The following is a 23,008-nucleotide window of genomic DNA, read 5'->3' as shown; positions in this document are numbered from 1 at the left end:
CAGTGGATACAGAATGCTGAAGGAACAATTCATTACTCTCTCATTCTGTTCTATTAATTTTCAGCAGCGCATTCCTGATGAAAGATGCCCATCAGCCGACGAACAAGCATTTTCTCATTCATTGGCTAATTGACTGCTTGATTATACGAGACAATTATTGGGAACAAGCATTTCTAGGAATGCTCGTCCCTGTAAATTGACCTGATTATTGTGGGGTCCAATAGGAGCTTAAATGGCTATTCTGGTAAAAGTTATCCCTTATCCACAGGATAGGGGATAACTATCAGATCAAGGGTGGTCCTACCGCTGGGACCCCCAATGATCGTGACAATGGGGGCCCCATAGCCCCTGCAGGCCCCTTACAGCTCCCTTAACATGACCAGAGCGGCTGGTCGCACAGGCACGCAGCCACTCCATTCATTTCTATGGGAGTTCCGGAGATAGCTAGGCCCCGTTCTCGTGATCTGTGGGGGGCCCAGCGGCAGGACCCCCACTGATCTGATAGTTATCCCCTATGGATAAGGGATAACTTTTACCCCCCCCCCCCCCCCCCGTTTAAGTTATTTTGTTATTTAACCACGTTTCCTACTTTCAGTAAACACTGAGGTATAAATTACTGAAACAGCAGCATACAAATACAGTTCCTATTGGAAATTCAATGGTGTAATGAAAGGTCTCGCCATTCTAGTACTGCCAACATTTTCTTTTTACTTTAGAAAACTGTCCCCATAGCAAGATTTATCATTTTTCTATTATACCTACTTTAGGAATTGTCCAACCCAACTGTCAAATATCAGTAACATTCCCAATAATTGCCTGCTTGTTACAGGAGTTGGAAGCTGCATTTACATGTAGCAATCACGTCCACTGTCCGGCGACAAGCAAGTCATTGTTTCTGGGCAGCAGATTGCTGTTTACACAGCAAGATCTGCTTCTCAAAAATGGTGATTTAGCTGACTACAACAGCAATGATTTTACATAATGGACGAACGTTTACTCGTTAATAGGGTGATCGATGGCACCTTTACACAGCACAGGATGAAACATCCAAAGTCGATTTGCATAAAACTTTGTTACAATACTGTACGGAGCAGGAGTATTAGAATGTATTGGCTCCGATGAGCCGAAGTTATTGCTTTGCGAAGTCCGAAGCAATAACTTTGGCTCATCGGAGCCAATACATTCTAATACTGTATGGAGCTCCTGCTCCGTACAGTATTGTAACAAAGTTTTATGCGAATCGACTTTGGATGTTTCATCCGAAGTCGATTTGCTCATCCCTAGTCATTTTCCCTGCACAGCTTTGAGTTTATCTACTAGCAGGATCTGTATTTTCTTTCTGTTCCATCAGACAGGTAACTGATGGGCTCCTTATCTCTGAACTCTGACCTTATAAGCTCATTAAAGCTCAATTCTTATCTTGCTGAAGAATGTGGCTTAAATAAGTGTTTATGACCTCTTAGTAATTTAGAGATAAGGTTTATTAGACGACCAGCACAAAGTGAAAGTACCATTCACACAGCTAGAAAAACAGTTAATCCTTTGTGACAGAACGGCTCAATATTCTTTACCACTTCACATCCGGGCCATTTCCCCCTTCCTGATGTGAAGTGGTAAATCTGACATATCTCACTTTATGTGATAATAACTTTGGAACGCTTTTACTTATCCAAGTCATTCAGAGATTGTTTTCTTGTGACATATTGTACTTCATGATAGTCATAAATTTGAGTCAATATATTTCACCTTTATTTATGAAAAAATCCCAAATTTACCCAAAATTTTGAAAAATTACCAATTTTCTAAATTTCGATTTCTCTGCTCTTAAAACAGAAAGTGATACCTCATAAAATATTTACTACTTAACATTCCCCATATGTCTACTTTATGTTGGCATCATTTTGGAAATGTCATTTTTTTTTTTTTAGGACGTTAGAAGGCTTAGAAGTTTAGAAGCAATTCTTAAAATTTTTAAGAAAATTGCCAAAACCCACTTTTTAAGGACCAGTTCAGGTCTGAAGTCACTTTGTGGGGCTTACATAGTGGATACCCCCATAAATGACCCCATTGTAGAAACTACACCACTCAAGTTACTTAAAACTGAATTTACAAACTTTGTTAACCCTTTAGGCGTTCCACAAGAATTAAAGGAAAAAGGAGATAAAATTTTTAAATTTCACTTTTTTGGCAGATTAATCCAATTTTTTCTTTAACACATCGAGGGTTAACAGCCAAACAAAATTTTATATTTATTACCCAGATTCTGCGGTTAAGGCCTCATGCACACGACCTTGCCGCAAACCGCGGATCCGCAAAAAACAGAAGCCGTCCGCGTGCCTTCCGCAATTTGCAGAACGGAACGGGCGGCCCATTGTAGACATGCCTATTCTTGTGGACAAGAATAGGGCATGCTATATTTTTTTTGCGGGGCCTCGGAACGGAGCAACGGATGCGGACAGGACACGGAGTGCTGTCCACATCTTTTGCAGCCCCATTGAAGTGAATGGGTCTTCATCCGAGCCGCAAAACAGAAACACCCCACATGTGGTCATAAACTGCTGTATGGGCACACGGCAGGGCGCAGAAGAAAAGGAGCGCCACATGGTTTTTGGAAGGCAGATTTTGCTAAACTGGTTTTTAGATGCCATGTCCCATTTGAAGCCCCCCTGATGCACCCTTACAGTAGAAACTCCCAAAAAGTGACCCCATTTTGGAAACTAGGGGATAAGGTGCCAGTTTTATTGGTACTATTTTTGGGTACATATGATTTTTTGATCATTCATTATAACACTTTATGGGCCAAGGTGACCAAAAAATTGGTTGTTTTAGCACAGTTTTTATTTTTACAGCGTTAACCTGAGGGGTTAGGTCATGTGACATTTTTATAGAGCAGATGGTTACAGACTTGGCGATACCTAATATGTATACTTTTTCTTATTTATTTAAGTTTTACACAATGTTTTAATGTGTCCATGTTCTGAGAGCTATAGTTTTTTTTATTTTTTAAATGATTTTCTTATGTAGGGGCTCATTTTTTGCGGGATGAGGTGATGGTTTTATTGGTACCATTTTGTGGGACATATGCCTTTTTGATCACTTAGTGTTGCACTTTTTGTGATGTAAGGTGACAAAAATGGCTTTTTTTGACACAGTTTTAATTTTTTTACTGTGTTCATCCGAGGGGTTAGGTCATGTGATATTTTTATAGAGCTGGTTGTTACGGACGCGGCGATACCTAATATGTATACTTTTTTTTATTTATTTCACTTTAACACAATAATAGCATTTTTGAAACAAAAGAATGATGTTTTAATGTGTCCATGTTCTGAGAGTTATAATTTTTTGTTTGTTTTTTGAGAGATTTTCTTATATAGGGGCTCATCTTTTGCGGAATGAGGTGACGGTTTTATTGGTACCATTTTGTGGGACATACGCCTTTTTGATCACTTGGTGTTGCACTTTTTGTGATGTAAGGTAACAAAAATTGCTTTTTTGACACAGTTTTTATTTTTATTTTTTTATGGTGTTTATTGGACTGGGTGGATCATGTGACGGACGCGACAAATATGTCTATTTATTTTATTTTATTTTTGTTTTAACATTTTGGGGATTTTTTTTTTTTTTACATGTGAAACCTTTTTTGAATTTTTAATTTTAACACTTTATTTTTAATTTTACACTTTTCGTCCCCCATAAGGTCATACAAGACATTTAACTTCACTTTTTTTTTTTTCTCTATTGATTTCTCCTGTAACTGGGGCTGACATAGTAGCCCCAGTTACAGGGGAAATAGACCCCCCAGAGAGGCTGTACAGCGATATACTGCACTGTACAGCCTCAGTGCAAGGCTGATCGAGGTCTGTGAAAGACCCGACAGCTCCTGTACTCTCCCGGCCCCGGCGGTCACACGACCGCTGGGCCGGAACAGGAAGCGCATAGTGCTTCCTGCTCTGTATACACATCGCTCGGTGAGCGCTGTGTATACAGCGATCTAGAAGGCAGGGACACCTGGGAACTGTCCCTGCCTTCTCTAAGGGTTGCCCTGCTGTCACTGACGGCGGGCAACCCGATCTGCAGCTGCACGATTAGCGTGCAGCTGCGATCTCTGAATGGACGTTCAGAAATGTCCATTCAGAGTTAGAGAACCACCTCCCGGATGTTTTATAGTCAACGTGCGGATGGGAGGTGGTTAATAAAGACTAACTGGAAAAATTATTTTTAGCCCAAAATGAGTAAAATGGAATCATAAAGAAAATTGTTCCTGAAGGTGCACATAGCCTTTAAGTCCCTCTGCACTACTGGAGGAAGCACCAAAGTTATAAATATTAGAAAATACCAAATCAACTGTGAGCAAGATAGGAAACATTATGAAATAGCTGCTGTAACTGGGTATTCTTATAGTAACTGTTGCTTAAATAATTTTTTCTTAAGTGAATAGTACAAGCCAATATGTGTTAGCGAAAGATGCTTCCTTGTCCTCTTTTCAGGCTCCTCTCCTACTCCCCCCCTCCTCCTCACTAACTCTCAATTCACTGTCCAGAAGATGGGCTGCCTACTCACTGAAGGATCAGATTACTTTGAAGTCTATGGAGAGAGAAGAGGGAGGAGCATAAGGGAGGGCTTCTGAAGAAAGGCAAAGAGATGTAGACTGCTGCTGTTGGTTTGACTGCTGGTTTGTAAGTGATTTACTGTCTTATTTAACTGCAGGATTCACATTAAAACTGCTTAGTCATGCTGTATAATGTCCTCCATTACTGCTGCTGCTTTTGAGGTTGTCCTACAGAGTGTTAATCAGCAAAATATCCTTTTTATCCATGTCCCGTGTATGGGCAGACATGATCCAAAATAGTCTGCACCTACGCAGAGGGAAAAATACGTAGATTGCAGAGGGAAAAATTGCTAAAAATACCAGTTATAAGTAATGGCCATAAAATAGTGTTATTCCTAATATACACACATATGGCTAATTATTCTTTAAAATTACCTAAAAATCGACAGTTATACTTTATTCCCTGTCATCAGCAGAAAATCTTAATTAGAAAAATTTGCATACAAATATTATCTATAGCATCCTGGTTGTGCAATATAATATTATATATGTCAGCACTATCAGGAGACGCTAAGAAATAACTGACAACCTTGATTCCAAGTCAATACTGAACATCAATTTGTCCTTAGGATGACAGTGCTCAGTAAATGCTGGAGCTCAGATGAGATTGGAAGACATTATTTGACATGCAGAACAAATATGACAAGTGAAGGATCTGATAAATCTTGGTGACATAGAGACAGCAGTAAAATGTAATAGACTGAGAGCTGACATACCTGCTCACACTCTAGGTAAGGGTTGTTTAATACGACGGACGTATTCTTGTTGCTTCTCCATAAATCATTTAAGGCTGCATCACTGTCGCCTCCCTTCTGGGGTTTGCTTAAAGTAAAGAACACAATATTTAGTCTATTCAATGTACATCAATTCCCATGGAGGCCATTCATATGCTGTAATATTAACATTATGAACATTATCTATACATATTGTCGAGCATGTTGGATCCCTAAAGGGGAACACTCATACTTTATTATGCAAAGCTTCGTCTTTTTGTGTTTGATGATGTTCCCTAGTAGTCATTTACAAATTACCTAAGAAATACGTAGGTGAAGATACGAGGTTATATAAACCGATTAGATCATAAGAAAATAACTTGTAGTTAGGAACCAGACAGGCCGTTTCTGGAGAAATAAGGAAATGTAAAAGTACAAGTTTATTGGTTAGTCCTAGAAGAAGCTAAGAGGGGACAGAGGGATGTATAGGGACTCTCCCTCTGTATCTGTAACTTTTGTACAAGAAAAGCTATATTGTCATACAATTAAATGTATAAACTGGTTATCAGATAAAAATTAATTGACTCTGACATGTTTGTTTAATTGACTAAAGAGGACCTGACATGTTTGTTTTAGTAAATCCTTGATACATTGGACTGAAGTTTCTCAGACTCACCAGAGGAGATGATTCTGAGGGCCCACCCTCATATAACCATTCCCTTTTAAGCAACTTTTGTTACCATTCCATATTTGGGATTTATGATCTATACGGTTTAATAGGATATCTGGTGGTTATTGGTTTCAAGGATAGTTCCAGATCTTTTGATAGACCTCAGACCTCAGGGGGGCCTGCATTATAAAGGGCCCATTATTGTGTCAGAGCTTCTGGTGGGTCAGTCTGACCCTGAATCCTTGAATCCAGGGACTTACATAGGGCCCCAAGGCTAAAATTTGTATGAGCCCCTCCCAGTGAGTTTTCTGTCAAATTTACAATTGTTTTTTTAATAAGTGGAGAAAATATTTAATAAAAAAAAAAGCTGTGCACCGTGTTACCCACTTTAACCATTTTTTGTGTCTGAAAAAGTGGTGCAGACGTTTCATTTATATGGTATTCACACAAAACACCATATTTATCCATGTATTTACACCAGTCAACTGACATAAATACATTCATAAATCTCTCTCTATATGGCCTCTTTCACACAGTCAGTATTTGGTCAGTATTTTGCATCAGTATTTGTAAGGCAAAAACAGGAGTAGGTCCAAAACAGAAATAAAATGTAATGGAAGGATTTGGACATCATCTGTGTTTTGAACCCACTCCTGCTTTACTGATCAAATACTGATCCAAAATACTGACCGTGTTTCCTGCTTCTCTTCAGGATATGAATAAACTGACTTTCTGCAGCCACCACTAGAGGGAGCTCAGAGCATTGAATTTAATGGCTACCTCTAGTGGTGGCTGCAGGAAAAAGCTGTGGATTTATGTCAAGAAAAGGAGTTCAGTGCCTGCCCCCTCCCCTGGGCCACACAGCAGTTGCGTGATCTGCCTCCATAATAGGCACCCCCTTGGCTGTACATTGCGCCGTTCCTCTGTTGAGGAATTTTATTGACAAAAGTGTATATGCCATTTCACCTGTCAATGCTACTGTCAGTACTGACTGGACAATTTCAGACTGTGCTGGCTGTCAATTTTTTCTTTAATTTCTAGGAAGAATAACAGAGGAACAACACAATGCAGAGTTCTAAGGAAAATACTCCAGCATTGTTATTGCATGACAAGTGTTTGCTAAAATAAAAACGTCAGGAGAGCTGGCAGGTCTTCTTTAACATTCAGAAGTGACAGGTGTGATTCATAGTAGACATTAGTCACTTCTAATGTGATCGCTAGATTATCTTTGTATTCTTGACTGTCATGATGTCCATCATTTTCCGATCACAATTTTAATGTATGACAATCATCTGTTTTATCAACCATTTACCATCTATAAACAGGACTTCACAGCCAGCCACCGTCCTCCACCACCATTCTCTGTATCCGGTCTCTGCTTCTCTACAATGCGCCCGGCATTTAGATGTTTTATTATCCATACTCCAGATGAACTGACAGCACATAGGAGTCCAGGTATTACATCTGGAGTATATACTGTAATAGATACTGTAATCGATACCTCTTCTTTTAAATTCTATACTTCTTGTGAAGGTAGGGAAGAGTTTATACACACACTTAGGCTGCTATGATATATACTTTGAGGACTGTGCATGTGCAGTACCCCAGTGGGGCACTGTAAAGGATTATCTAGTGTAACAATGTTTCCCAAGTTGAATGTTCTGATTTATCATTGTGATATTTGTCTTTCTATACACTGTATACACTCATAGCAATGTATGGGAAACAAAGGGTTAACTTTGGCAGAATGCTTAGGTTACCAGGGTGATGAGCTTGGTCCACCCCCTGGTTAGTGAGTGTGAGTCTAGCAGAGCAATGAAGAAGACCTACATGAGCAAGGGCCCAAGTACAGAGAACCTGCGCTTCTGAGACGACAGCTGCCAGAGAATTTGCTCTATTAATATTAATAAATTTTATAGGATCCTGTTTTTTTCTCTCTTCTTCTGATGGATCAGAAGAACGGAAAGCTAAATGGTGATGTGAATTGGACCTTAAAGGGGTCATCCTATGAAATATATTACTTACAATGTATAGAGCATTTCCAATGAAGTATCATTTCAAAATACATGCGATAAAAATATTGTAAGGTGTTTAATGCACAGTACATTACATTTCTTTCTCTGTTAGCGCCCCCTGCTGTTTCTCCTTGCACTCAGAGGTGGACTAACATGCTCAGTAGCTTTCCTACTCTATTTCGCTTCTCGGTGTCTGCATAGTGATCCCATAGAGAATCAGGGGAATCGACCTGGACACTTTGTATTCATTCATCCCTATTTCATAGAAATATACAGCTATATCTCTCTATAGACAGTAGAGAACAAAATTATGTCAGCATTACATACCATATTTTATTCATTCATCCCTATTTCATAGACAGTAGAGAACAAAATTATGTCGGCATTACATGCCATATGTACCTCTGGGACTATATGTAAGGGACTATTTTCTATGCAGGGTAAAAAGGGGTTACCACGAGTTAATTGCAATGCTTCCTGGGAGATGCAGGTGCTTGATGAGCTGCTGCACCCCAGCAGAAAAGAAGGAAGGACTCCAGAGAAGCGAGTAAAAGAGTTTAAAAAAGGAGGATCGGCTTTCTCTGCGATCCCAGCTACTGCGGGTGTGTGTCAGTTGTGTAAGCGGTAGCGAGCTTACATATTACAGAGCTAAAATACTGTCCAACAGTAGTGAGGAATGGCAATTCCGGAAATCTTTCCTCAATACTATTGGATTTGCCTATCCATGAGCACCATGGCGATGTAGCAGAGTGCCGAACAATTCTGCATTCTGAATACTGTACAACATTCTTGTGTTGACTGAACTCAGGCTTCTACAGATTTTCAATCGGAGGACTTGTGCTGCAGTACAGACCCAGTATTGCTCTGTACTGGCCCAATGACACGCTTCAGTACCATGGATAGTGCTGGGTTGAGTAGTACAATACACTAAGGCAGGGGTCAGCAACCTTTGGCACTCCAGCTGCTGTGAAACTACAACTCCCAACATGCACACTTACTCATCTTGTTTTGTAACTTCCATAGAAGTGAAAAGAGGATTCTGGGAGTTGTAGTTTCAGAACAGCTTGAGCGCTGAAGGTTGCTGATCCCTGCACTAAGGAGACATCTTTATTTTGCTGATCAATAGTAGTTCCAAGGGTTACAACCCCAGCATCATACAATAAAGGCCAACCATATTAAAACATGGTAAACCACCTTGAAGTATGTTTCCAGTTTCACCTGAAGAAGGTAAAGTTAGAGATGCCTTTTAACATAAACAACATCAGTTTATTTAAAGGGAACCTGTCACCGGGATTTTGGGTATAGAGCTGAGGACATGGGTTACTAGATGGCCGCTAACACATCCGCAATAGCCAGTCCCCATAGCTGTGTGTGCTTTTATTGTGTAAAAAAAACCTATTTGATTCATATGCAAATTAACCTGAGATGAGTCCTGTCCCAGAGATGAGTCACGTACAGGACTCATCTCAGGTTAATTTGCATATGTATCAAATCGTTTGTTTTACACAATAAAAGCACACAGAGCTATGGGGACTGGGTATTGTGGATGTGCTAGCGGCCATCTAGCAACCCATGTCCTCCTCTCTATACACAAAATCCCGGTGACAGGTTCCCTTTAACTCAGCCTTTAATACAAGCTACGTAGTGTTTTTCTTCCAGAACATCATTATACTAGTACTACAATGAATTGCATAAGAATGTGTTCTAGACTTTAATCCAATGTATATGCCTTATTTCCCCTAAACATACAGTACAGACCAAAAGTTTGGACACACCTTCTCATTCAAAGAGTTTTCTTCATTTTCATGACTATGAAGGCATCAAAACTATGAATTAACACATGTGGAATTATATACATAACAAACAAGTGTGAAACAACTGAAAATATGTCATATTCTAGGTTCTTCAAAGTAGCCACCTTTTGCTTTGATTACTGCTTTGCACACTCTTGGCATTCTCTTGATGAGCTTCAAGAGGTAGTCCCCTGAAATGGTCTTCCAACAGTCTTGAAGGAGTTCCCAGAGATGCTTAGCACTTGTTGGCCCTTTTGCCTTCACTCTGCGGTCCAGCTCACCCCAAACCATCTCGATTGGGTTCAGGTCCGGTGACTGTGGAGGCCAGGTCTTCTGGCGCAGCACCCCATCACTCTCCTTCATGGTCAAATAACCCTTACTTTCAAAGTTTTCCCACTTTTTCGGCTGACTGACTGACCTTCATTTCTTAAAGTAATGATGGGCACTCATTTTTCTTTACTTAGCTGCTTTTTTCTTGCCATAATACAAATTCTAACAGTCTATTCAGTAGGACTATCAGCTGTGTATCCACCTGACTTCTCCTCAACGCAACTGATGGTCCCAACCCCATTTATAAGGCAAGAAATCCCACTTATTAAACCTGACAGGGCACACCTGTGAAGTGAAAACCATTTCAGGGGACTACCTCTTGAAGCTTATCAAGAGAATGCCAAGAGTGTGCAAAGCAGTAATCAAAGCAAAAGGTGGCTACTTTGAAGAACCTAGAATATGACATATTTTCAGTTGTTTCACACTTGTTTGTTATGTATATAATTCCACATGTGTTAATTCATAGTTTTGATGCCTTCATAGTCATGAAAATAAAGAAAACTCTTTGAGTGTGTCCAAACTTTTGGTCTGTACTGTATATCACGATATATCAAACTGAAAATTATTCCCAGGACCCCCAAAAAGACTATTTTAAAGAACCAGCTCAATTCTCCTCAAATACATGAAGTTCTGCAGAATATATCAGGCCAAGGTAAATAGAAGCCGATGATAAAAAGTAGCCAAAGGAATGTATATATTTGAATGAATTTTCTCTGACTCCATTAAAGGGATTATCCAGTGCTTAAAGGGATAACCCCATAACTAATGTCAGAAATGAATATCAGACATCATATAGTACATTACAATCTCTTTCTAACAAAGCTAGAACCAGCCCTGTACCTCACATGAACTTCTCCCATTCATTACAACAATTGCTCTGCGAGATTCTCCTCAGGTTTGCAGCTCAGGGGATGTGTACTCAGGGGGGTCATGTCCTTTCTCATTGGGCATGCGCTTTCTGCTGCGGATCTTTCGCTGTAACGGTCACAACTTCTAACGGAAGATACGGGATGCTACTGAGGTGGACAGAGCAACCAGGAAAACAACCAACAGCAGGTGGTGCTATACAGATAGATTTTATTGAATAACTCTGTGGTTATACTACATTTTTAATTATATCCATTTACAAAAGTATTTAGATCCAGCTGCTGATTTAAAAAATGTACAATATTTTTCATGTGACAACCCCTTTAAATTCTTCAGCAATAGAACACACACAAGGGTGGTCTTTTCATAACCATGTCAACCTTTGGTTTTCTTCCTATTAAAATATAGCAAACATCAAATAGAAAACTATCTGATATTAACAGTTCATCCTGATTTCTAGAGATGAGCGAATCAAATCCCACGAAGCGGAATTCAATCCGAATTTCAGGATAAATTCGATTTGCCTAGAAGCCGAATTTCCTCGTGCTTCGTGGCAGCGAATCTATTTAACCTGAAATAGTATAAAAAACAAAAAAAATCAAACTTACCTCCTCCATTTGTTCACGACGGCCCGGCCCCCGCCATCTTGCTTGAAGATCTTGGCCAGAATCCCGTGCGTCGCGAGATTACATCATCACGCCGGCGTGATGACGTCATACATCACCACGCCAGCCGGTGTGATGACGTAATCTCGCGCCGCACAGAATTTCGTCCGAGATCTTCAAGCAAGATGGCGGCGGCCGGGCCGTCGCGAGCAAATGGAGGCGGTAAGTCTGATAAAAAAAAAAAAATTATTGTACATTTTACACTCAGATGCCGCGATCATGCATGAACGCGGCATCTGAGGGGTACAATGACGGGTACGGCGCTATTGCAGCTCCATGTCATTGAACCCGCTACTTACAGAAAAATGCTGCAATTTTTTTTGTGAAATTCGGCGAATAAGCCGAATCGAACTTTTACGAAATTCGCTCATCTCTACTGATTTCTTTGAGACACGTTCACACAGCTTTGTCAGACAGATCTGAGGCATCTTTCTGTCTAAATCCAGATTTCAGGCACTGACAGTCAGGGGAAACATGAAGACTCAAACTCCAGTGCCCTCAATGGACTGATGAATTGGCTTCTTTCCTAAAGAAGCAATTAATGTAGCACTGAAAGCAGAAATGAGATACGTTTGGTTCTGGCTTGTATATCTGATAACAAATAGACAGATAAAAACTCCTACTCCAAAATAACTAGTAAACCAGAAATTCTGTTCTACCAGTGTCCTTACAGTTCTGTCACCCCACTAAACATTATATTTTTTTTTTGGTTACTTTTAATCTCTATACTGCAATTTATGCATACATACTGTAATGAATCATTTTGGTTCAGCAGATTATGTTAAAAACGTACTTTTAAAATATGCAAATTACCTTGCTACCAGCAAGTAGGGCGGCTACTTGCTGGTAGCAGCCGCATCCTCCTATCCTAAAGACGCCCCCTCCGCATGTTGATTGACAGGGCCAGCGGACGGGATCTCTCTCTGCTGGCCCTGTTTGCATTCAAAAGCTGGCGCCTGCGCCGTACCTGTCTTCAGTCGGCGCAGGCGCACTGAGAGGCGGACGCTCGCTCAGCTGCTCCATCCTCAATGCGCCTGCGCCGATGACGTCACATCTACACCCGGCGCATTGAGGAAGGAGCGCCGAGCGAGCGTCCCCCTTCTCAATGCGCCTGCGCCGGGTGTAGATGTGACGTCACTGTCGCAGGCGCATTGAGGATGGAGCGGCCGAGCGAGCGTCCGCCTCTCAGTGCGCCTGCGCCGACTGAAGACAGGTATGGGGCAAGCGCCAGCTTTTGAATGCAAACAGGGCCAGCAGAGAGAGATCCCATCCGCTGGCCCTGTCAATCAACATGCGGAGGGGGCGTCTTTAGGATAGGAGGATGCGGCTGCTACCAGCAAGTAGCCGCCCTACTTGCTGGTAGCAAGGTAATTTGCATATTTGAAAAGTACGTTTTTAAAATAATCTGCTGAACCAAAATGATTAATTACAGTATGTATGCATAAATCGCAGCATAGGGATTAAAAGTAAACAAACAAAAAAAATGTTTAGTGGGGTGACAGAAGCCCTTTAATGGCAGATTTAATTGATACTGATGGGGGTTCAACTGATAACATGCCCTGGTACCAAGATTTTTTGTATCAGAAGTGGCTGTTCATGCATTGAAATGAATGAAATATGCAAAACAGCTAATATACTGTATACTATACAGAAGATCTACATTTTCATGGATATCTATATATTTTTTTATATATAATTTACCCATTTCAACAAAAATATACAAACATACAGGTAGCAGATAGTAATAAATCATGAACTAAATCCTCAAAAAATCCATTATATAAAGCCATTAAATCTTTTCAGTACTTTCCTACATAATCAGTCACTACTTTACTCTCCAAAAATGTAATGCTTATAGCCTACTGCCTAGGGTTACGTCCTGAAGTTTGGTTCCAGTTAAGTGGTCGAGCATGCTCAGTTCCAGCACTAGGACTTATAGGAAGCTAGAACTGGGAAGTAATGTCAGAGGCTCAGCTGTGAGAGAACACAATATGAAATGCATAAGATGGTAGAGACTTGCTCCTCAGCCAGGGGAATACAGGAGAACAGCCCCAAATAGATGTCAGCAAGATGGGAACACTAGTGTCTGCTGCTGAACATAAGCCTACTCTTACTGCTCCGAGGAGAAGCACATAGGGAGCAAATGTGTAACAAAAGACATAGGGGGTCATTTATTAAACAGAAATACGCCTTTGTGCTGCAATCTGCGACTTTTCCCCGCTCACGCCAGGTCTATAAAGTGGGTGTGGCCTGGGAGAGATAGGGGACTGGCCTGTAGGCCCGTCTCATTTACCATTTTCTACGCCTGTTTTAGGCACAGAAAATGGTCTAAATGTGAGACAGCTTGGAAGCTGTCTTTCATTTAGAAGTGGCGTTGGATCTGACTAAGTTATGTAGAGGCCGGCGCCTCTTCATAACTCCGGATCCAATGCAGGGCCTTATTAAGATTGGCGTCTAGAAAGCCGGTCTTAATAAATGTGCCTCATAGTTATGATGAGATGTAGTACTAATGTTGTATTATTACTCTGTGTGTAATTATACTCCAGCCTTCTCTCCCATGACCACTAGAATACCCCTTTAAGCAATTAACTCGTCCGCCATTATCCTGTGTTCACACAGGGTGGATACATTGCAGATTTTTTGTGGGGAATCTCCAGCTTCATAGCGTCCCAACAAAGTAATAGACAATCCGTGTATAGTCGTATGGAAAGCGACGTGCAGTGTGGATTTGAAATATGTCGATTTATGTAGATGTTACCCGTTGCAATACAAAGAGTGAAATCCACAGCACATGTAAAACATGAGAAATGAGCAGCAGATTTTTGCCGCAAATTCCACAGTAAATCCGCAATGGACTTTATTTTCTGTACATTTTGGGAACCGCAGTGTCAGCACATACCTACAGTTATAATTTCTCAGGCAGCGTGTGAATAGCAGTGTCTTTTCTTCCCAGCTGTGGTTAAATGTTGTGAGACATCACGGTGGCTCCTCCGGGGGATACAGAATTACTTAATTGGAACTAATAGTTAACGCAGAAAGGTCTTCACACATTGTTGTCACAAAAGCCAGAGTAACAAGAGGTGAATGTGTCCAGACAATTCTCCCTGGTGATGAAGATGGATGTAGCCACTGTCCTCTGCACTGAACTGAATTACATTTCTTAGATCCTTCCAAATGCTGTGACATACTGAGGCAATTTCCTTTACCTACAGGCTCCATTTGTGACCATGATACTATGGCAAATATCAGCTATGCTCCAAGAAGATATGCATCTAGGAGTAAGTTAAATAAAGAAGGAAGAAATAATAGCTTTCAGTAGATCTACTACCTACTATTACTTCACTGGACTCAATGGGGGTGTCCTATCACAAGAGAGAGGATAAGTGTCTGATCACAAGTTCTCACATTTGACTGGAGAGGTAGATATGTCCACCTCTCCATTCATCTATGTGGTACTGTCAGAGATAAACTGTACTTGGCTATCTCCAGCAGTCCCATACAGTCAAACGGGGGAACACGCGCCCCTGTGTTCATAATCTGTGAAGGTCCCAGCAGTGGGATCCCCAGACTCTTATCCTGTGAGGATAGAGGATAAGTTCTTGTAATGGTGCAACTGCTGTAATGGCGTTGGACAATTCCTTTTTGTTAAATAATCTCCATAAAATAAGCTTATGACATGGTGTGCCACCACTGGGAACCCCAACAATCAGCTGTGATCTGTGAGGCATCTGCACAGTTATTCAGGATTAATCAGTAGAGATGAACGAAGCTTGAAAAAATTTCACAAGTTCACAAAGAAATTCCATTTGTGACGAATTACTTCATCACGAATCGCATTCCATTTTATGTAGTGGGCGCAATGACGAGGAACAGCGATCGCGCCGATTAAACCCCTCAAATGCCACGTTCAACCCTGATCGTGGCATCTGACGTCCACTAAAGACTTTCAGAGGTTAATCAGGGGTTGAAAAAAAAACATATTCACCTCATCCATTCACTCTCGGAGAGGCCGTCACATCCATCTTGATTGAAGAAAGCGCACAAAATCTTACACTCGCCGACGTGATGACATCACCACATCATCACCCTGGGCAGATTCGGTGATGTCATTACGCGAGATTTTGTTCGTTTTCCTCAAGCTGGCCGCGACGGCCTCTCCGCCAGCAACTAAATGAGGTAAGTATGTATTATTTTGTTTTCTACTGCCATTTCAGGAAAAATTTATTTGTTACAACAATGCACAAGGAAATTCGGCATCGTGATGAATCGAATTTTCCCTGAAATTCGGATCAAAGTCAATTCATTTTACTTCAATTCGCTCAACACTACAAATCAGCATAAAACTTCTTTCGGACTTCAACACTTTCCACCCAAGACATACCTGAGCCTCATTGGGGACATCTCGATGCTAATGTGTGTAAAGTGCTGTGGAATATAGCAGCGCTAAATAAATGTGTAAAATAAAATAATATCTGGACTGTACCCACGTAGCACACGGCACACTTCCGATTTTCAGCATGGACTAACTAACAGCATTCTTGTCCATTTTCTGTCTGAGATTTTTTTTTTTCATTCAACTAAATGGGTCTGGAAAAACCAAACATACGTGGACGCCATACTGATGTCCAGACACGTGCTTTGCGGACAGAATGGCCATCTGAATTCGGCCTTAGTATGGTTAGCTGATAACTTTAGCTCCTTGGTCTGTAATGATTCATTACCTGATGAGGAGGACAGTTTATTTTTGTAAACCAGTTTACTGTCCTATCTTCATCCTCGGATCTCACAATGAAAAGTATAATTGAGACCATTGTATAGAAATAAACTGGGACACACATTTCTGAGCTACAGGGAACTTAATCCTCCTTAAAAATCATTGCAAACCACCTAATTGTTCCAGCAAATAAAGGTGAAAAGAATGAAATAAAAATGTACCTGCAATAATGTAGCCAGATAGATGTCATTACTGAGTACTACTTACTGTGAAATACTTTACTTTTCTATATTTACAAATGAGACTTCTCGCGGCATCATTTGCGAGGCAACGCTAGGCAGACAGAAAATTAGCTGTCCATACACATAAGATCTATGTCAGCTGAACCCACCAATTTCGGCAGGTTCAGTCGACCATCTAATATGTATGAGGCCTCCCGACTGTCCACCGACGGCAAACGTCTGGGTTGATAAGGATCAGGCAGGCTGAATTTCAACTGCCCTATCCTTTTGTTCTTGGGGACATAAGCAGTTGCCAGAGGGGTCTGGCAGTGGTTTTCCTCCCTTTTCCCATTCACTACATATGCAAGCTCGTTCTAGCTGACCATGCATATTTATGGTGGGATCAGGATAGATAATTGTTGGCCAAACGATCATTTAGCCGACTGTTATCTCAGGTGTTGGAGACAAGAAGAAACTGATATAACTTTGGCTTTATGTTGGTTATTACTCTTAGAACATCACTTGTTGCATTCACCAGCATAAAATGTTTGCAGTGGTGGAGCATTCACCATTATGCTTCTTCTTACGTTGTTGCTCCTTCGCTTTTCCACCACTTACATCTCTTTCACAAGTTCCTCTGTATTCACTGTGTTGTCTTACCTACAATCATTGACAGGACATGCCAAGTAGACTGCTCCTCTATGTCATTGCTCAGTCACCTCATGATGTCCACAGGATTAGGGGCTAAGTATCTGATTAGTGGAGGTCCTACCACTGGGACACCCACTTATCACAAGACTGAGGTACAAGACCCCCTGGATTGAATGGAGTGGTGGTTATTCATGGGTTGTCCCTCCATTCAGCTCTATGGAACTGCCAGAGACAGCTGAGTACAGAACTCTGAATGTAGCAGTGACACACATGCTCAACCTTCACTTCATTCAAATGGGGGCACACATCCTCACTCTCATGATCTAACAGTTATCCTGATCCAGTGGATAGGGAAAACTTGTTAAATCACAGCTATATGTCCACACTCCTCTACAATTTGTCTAATAGGTCTACATATGAGTAAGCTGTATTCATGAAGCTAGCCATCTCCCTGCTTCCCTCAGCCATCCTCACATTGATTGACAGGCTGCCATGTATATAGTATATGCATACACAAGGGGCAGGGGAACACTGTCCTCGTTAATACAATGGGCATCACATTCAACACCACTGAGGACACAGCATGGACACAGACCTGATGGTACTGGTAGCTATAAATATAGAGGATATATTTTAGTTTAGTACTATCGCATATGGAACGCTGTGAAAACAAAACCCATAAAACTGTGGCAGAATTGAATTTTTTTTGCAATTCCATCCTATTTGGATTTTTTTTCCAGCTTCCCACTACTTTCTATGTAATATTAAGTGTTGCCATTCGAAAGTACAACTTGTCCTGCAAAAAAAAGCCCTGATATGGCTATATGAATGAAAAAGTACACCACAGTATAGCTGTAGATAGATCTTTCTTCACCAAGGAAACAGATTCAAATATCTGTCCTAGTATCTGGTCAAAGCAGAATGGCTTGAGGGAACATGCCCCGCTAGACCCCCAGTTGTGCCCCGACCACCCAAAGCGATAACGATTATCCACACACAAGCCAATTATTGAGCCAATTATCAGGAAGGAACATTCCTAGGAAGACTTGTTACCAATAATTTTAGTTTATATTTTAGTTTAGTATTATCGCATATGGAGCGCTGTGAAAACAAAACCCATAAAACTGTGGCAGAATTGCATTTTTTTCCCAATTCCATCCTATTTGGAATATTTTTTCCAGCTTCCCACTACATTCTATGTAATATTAAATGGTGCCATTAGAAAGTACAACTTGTCCTGCAAAAAAAGCCCTGATATGGCTATGTGAATGAAAAAGTAAAAAAACGTATGGCTCTGGGAAGGCAGGGAGTAAAAAATGAAAATGCAAAAACGGAAAATCGTCAGGAAGGGGTTAAATGGGTTTTACCATGAATGATATAAACCCAACCTCTGGGTACCACTGATCAATGTATGGGACATATGACAGATTATCAATAAATTATAATGCAAGTAAGGGGCCTATTAGATGGAGTGATTATTGGTTGCATTCTCATTTGAATTTGAGAAATCATTTTCACCTGTAATAGCCTGCAGCGATCAAACGACTTGCAATAAATGATTGGCTCTCCATGGATTGGACAAATCTGCTTGATTTGAAAGATTAGACTCAGAGCCCTCTCTGTAGGCACCCACACCCTGGAAAAAGTCTATGGTGTACCAATATGCCTTAGAATTTTCCTGCCATTCATCAGCGCAGGCCCTTATTAAGACCGGCTCATAAAACGCTGGTCTTAATAAATGTGCCCCCTAAATATTTACATTTTTGTAAATATTATATCTAATTATATTTATATTCTATTTTATCATATATAAAATTTAAAATATTTAATGGTATTGATTATTATATAATATGTTATTTATAAATATTGCTTTGCGTAATTGAACATCTTTTGAACACAAATGACTTTCTAAATCGTTGATCGCTGCAGTGTAATGAAAAGATATCTTCCTGTCTAATAGGACCCTAAGGCAACAACAGCAAGAAGACTACTCTGAAGATAAGATGCACTTAATAATCAAATACTGCGCAATGTATTTTCCACTCCAGAGTTTAGACTTTTACATCACTGAAAGCATCAAACTTTTAAAGGATCCTTTACACAGGCCAATCGAGCAGGCAATTATCCTGAACTAACTGTTCTTTCCCAATAATTGCTTGCTCATCAGAGATGGTGAGAGACAACCAATAGTTAGTATGAAGTTAGGCAAAAGTGTCTGTCCATGCACCAGATTTATCATGCAGCCTGAAGCACTGTGATAAATCTGGTGGATATGTAGCCTGCCTGTCTGCGTTTATGCAATATACATTTCTGGTTGGGCAGAAGATGCCTGTTTAGACAGGGTTAATCTGCTGCCCAGAAACAATGATCTTGGTGTCCACAACAACCATGCTCTTACCCAATGAATGAGCATTTGCACCCTTACACTGGGCAATTATCAGGAACAAGCATTCCTAGAATTAATAGCTCCTTCCCGATAATTGCCCCGATAATCGATCCATGTAACGGGACATTAAGATTGTGAGTGTAGTCACAATAATTGTGAAAGGAATCCCTGAAGATCTGTTTCAATGGTAGTCACAATAATTGTGAAAGATATCTCTGAAGGTTTGTTCAAAATACTGAAAGTAAATGTCTTGAAAAAGGAGGTAAAAGGTGAATGTACAGGGTGGGCCATTTATATGGATACACCTTAATAAAATGGGAATGGTTGGTGCTATTAACTTCCTGTTTGTGGCACATTAGTATATGTGAGGGGGGAAACTTTTCAAGATGGGTGGTGACCATGGCGGTCATTTTGAAGTCGGCCATTTTGAATCCAACTTTTGTTTTTTCAATAGGAAGAGGGTCATTTGACACATCAAACTTATTGGGAATTTCACAAGAAAAACAATGGTGTGCTTGGTTATAACGTAACTTTATTCTTTCATGAGTTATTTACAAGTTTCTGACCACTTACAAAATGTGTTCAATGTGCTGCCCATTGTGTTGGATTGTCAATGCAACCCTTTTCTCCCACTCTTCACACACTGATAGCAACACCGCAGGAGAAATGCTAGCACAGGCTTCCAGTATCCGTAGTTTCAGGTGCTGCACGTCTCGTATCATCTGAAGGCAATCGTCTATGCTGTGAAGATACGAGATGTGCAGCACCTGAAACTACGGATACTGGAAGCCTGTGCTAGAATTTCTCCTGCGGTGTTGCTATCAGTGTGTGAAGAGTGGGAGAAGAGGGTTGCATTGACAATCCAACACAATGGGCAGCACATTGAACACATTTTATAAGTGGTCAGAAACTTGTAAATAACTCATGAAAGAATAAAGTTACGTTGAAACCAAGCACACCATTGTTTTTCTTGTGAAATTCCCAATAAGTTTGATGTGTCACATGACCCTCTTCCTATTGAAAACACAAAAGTTGGATTCAAAATGGCCAACTTCAAAATGGCCGCTATGGTCACCACCCATCTTGAAAAGTTTCCCCCCTCACATATACTAATGTGCCACAAACAGGAAGTTAATATCACCAACCATTCCCATTTTATTAAGGTGTATCCATTAAAAATGGCCCACCCTGTAGAACATTTGACACTGCATAAAGTTATTGTCACTTTTGTGTACTTCTGTTCAAGGGAGTTTGTCAGAAGTTTTACCCGCAAAGCTGCTGATAATGCTATATAGGCGATGGGTGAGCATACTTGAGGCAATGGTCGAACAAGTTGCTTGACCAAGAAATCCAACTTTTCCTCCTCCTGGCACTACAGCTGCACGTTAGGAAGTTCTATAGTGTTCAATGCCACCTGCTTCCTGCCGTGAACATTTTCACAAAGCCCTGAGTGATGGATGTAGTGTCCAATCAGGAGACAGCCAGAGCTGTTAACTCACAGCAGAGAGGAGCAACTGTGTACGTGTTCTGTTCATAGGACACTAACATGAAGGGTCCACCTCCATGGCATTTGTGATCATGGTGCCAATCACTGTAACCGTCGTGACCATTGACCCAATTATGCTTACACTACTCCCCCATTACCTCTATAGTGCTATCATCAGTTTTGAGGGTTCAAAACGGCAAACATTCTCTTTCTCCACAGAACAAGATAAGTATTCTCATCTGTAAGTGTGAACACAACATGCTATCTCTATCCTCTAAAGGAAATTGACAGTTTCACTTAGTGAATAATGATTACAATTACAACTAGAATGGAGCAGGACTTATCACATTTCACAGGTTGTATGCTTGACTATTCAGTTCCTTTTGGTATATGAATATGATTACATCCAATAGGGCTGACTCATGATGATAGCTTACATACATGCAATGCTAGAGCATAGGGACGAGGTCAAGCTTACTTTTTGTTGGGATGTCTTACCTTTCAACTTGAACTTCGGCATCCTTCCTTTCGGATAGGCGATGACCATCTCCATTTAACTCTTTACATGCATTCTGTAACAGGTTCACTACAGGTTCAATCTCTTTCATGATGTCATTGTTTTCTGCTCCCCCATTAAGGCAAGGACTTATACTGATGTCATCTCCTTTGACTCCATCAAGTCCATTTAAGTGAAGAAGCTGGTGCACTTCCTGCCAAGAAGATCCAGCTGAACTTGTGGCACTGTCCACCATATTTTGTTGGTCTTTACTATACAGGCTCTGACTTGAAAAGTCACTTGACTTTGACTTTGGGCAAAGAGGTCTGGTAACTCTAATTGTCTTAGGTGTTCCATCTCCTGTAAAGGTGGTCTCCAAATGAGTTGTGAAGCCTTCTGGGCCTCTAAGAATGAGCACCACAAATGTCTCTGAGGCAATACTGCGTAGTATTTCCAGGGCTGTTTCATAACTAGCATCTACAAGTGGTCTGTCATTCACTGCTAATATAATGTCACCTACCTGCACAAGACCACTTTGCTCTGCTGCCCCACCTCGAATTATGTCAGAAATGATCACTGGGGGTTTGCTCCTTCTTTGCTTGACCAGGAACCCCAGACCACCCACTTTTCTCTTGTAGAGGCGTACCGATATGACATTCGGTTGCAGCTGCTTAACACTAAATTCATATTCCTCCATGACAAAGCTTTTCAAAGTCTGTTGGGAATCAGTGAATTTGTCAGAAGGTTATGTCAGTTTCCTTATCTTAAAGTAACGAGGGCGATGTGAGAGTGTTTCTGAATGTGGCAGATTCCTTAGAAGTTTAATGAACCCTGGATCTCAGATGAACATAGCTTTATTTCACCTATCTCATGCTTCTGGTCCTTTTTCAGGAAATTTGCTATGCAAGAAGCCTACAATTCTGAGGATTCCCAGGTAACACTAAATCCAAACAAACCTTGGATCTGTCACAGGAAGTCTGGTAGGCTTTTATTAACAGTTCATTTATAGGTAGCTTAACATTTTCTTAATTCTCAGGCATTCTTGAAATAATGTGTCCAGTCTCCATGTGTATTTTTTGCAGCTGCAGAAATAAAAATACATTTTTATTAATCACATTTTTGCATCTTTTTTTATGATTTATGTCATAGTGTACTGTGGATCACTAACAGTTACAATAGCCTGATGGTCCAACAGTAAAATGTTGCTGGTGTATGTTGCTGTAATGTTCATCATCCATAGACATGGCTAATGCATTTAATATTACACCATAGTGCGTTTCAGTATGTAATGTGTTCTATACATAGCAAAAACTTGAAGCATATGATGCTTTAAAAGGACACTACAATCACATTTATCATCACATACAGTACAATACAGACAGAGAATATAGA

At 40.6% G+C, this 23,008-nt stretch overlaps 1 protein-coding gene across 1 annotated transcript in view; it reads right to left on the bottom strand.

Moving 5' to 3' along the window:
• NOS1 (nitric oxide synthase 1) overlaps positions 1 to 22,313 on the bottom strand; it is a 127,631-nt gene extending 105,318 nt beyond the window's left edge. Inside the window, exons 1-2 of the mRNA XM_040420223.1 lie at positions 21,619 to 22,313; positions 5,326 to 5,431 (exon numbers count right to left, since the gene is read on the bottom strand). Of these exons, the coding sequence (XP_040276157.1) occupies positions 5,326 to 5,431; positions 21,619 to 22,313 (801 nt within the window). The remainder of the gene's footprint in view (positions 1 to 5,325; positions 5,432 to 21,618) is intronic.
• Between the last annotated feature and the right edge of the window lie 695 nt (positions 22,314 to 23,008).

This window comes from Bufo bufo, chromosome 2, assembly GCF_905171765.1.
Source record: "Bufo bufo chromosome 2, aBufBuf1.1, whole genome shotgun sequence".
Classification (NCBI taxonomy): Eukaryota; Metazoa; Chordata; class Amphibia; order Anura; family Bufonidae; genus Bufo; species Bufo bufo.
Note: the sequence above shows the minus strand (reverse complement) of the source record. Positions and strands in the feature narration are given on the sequence as shown.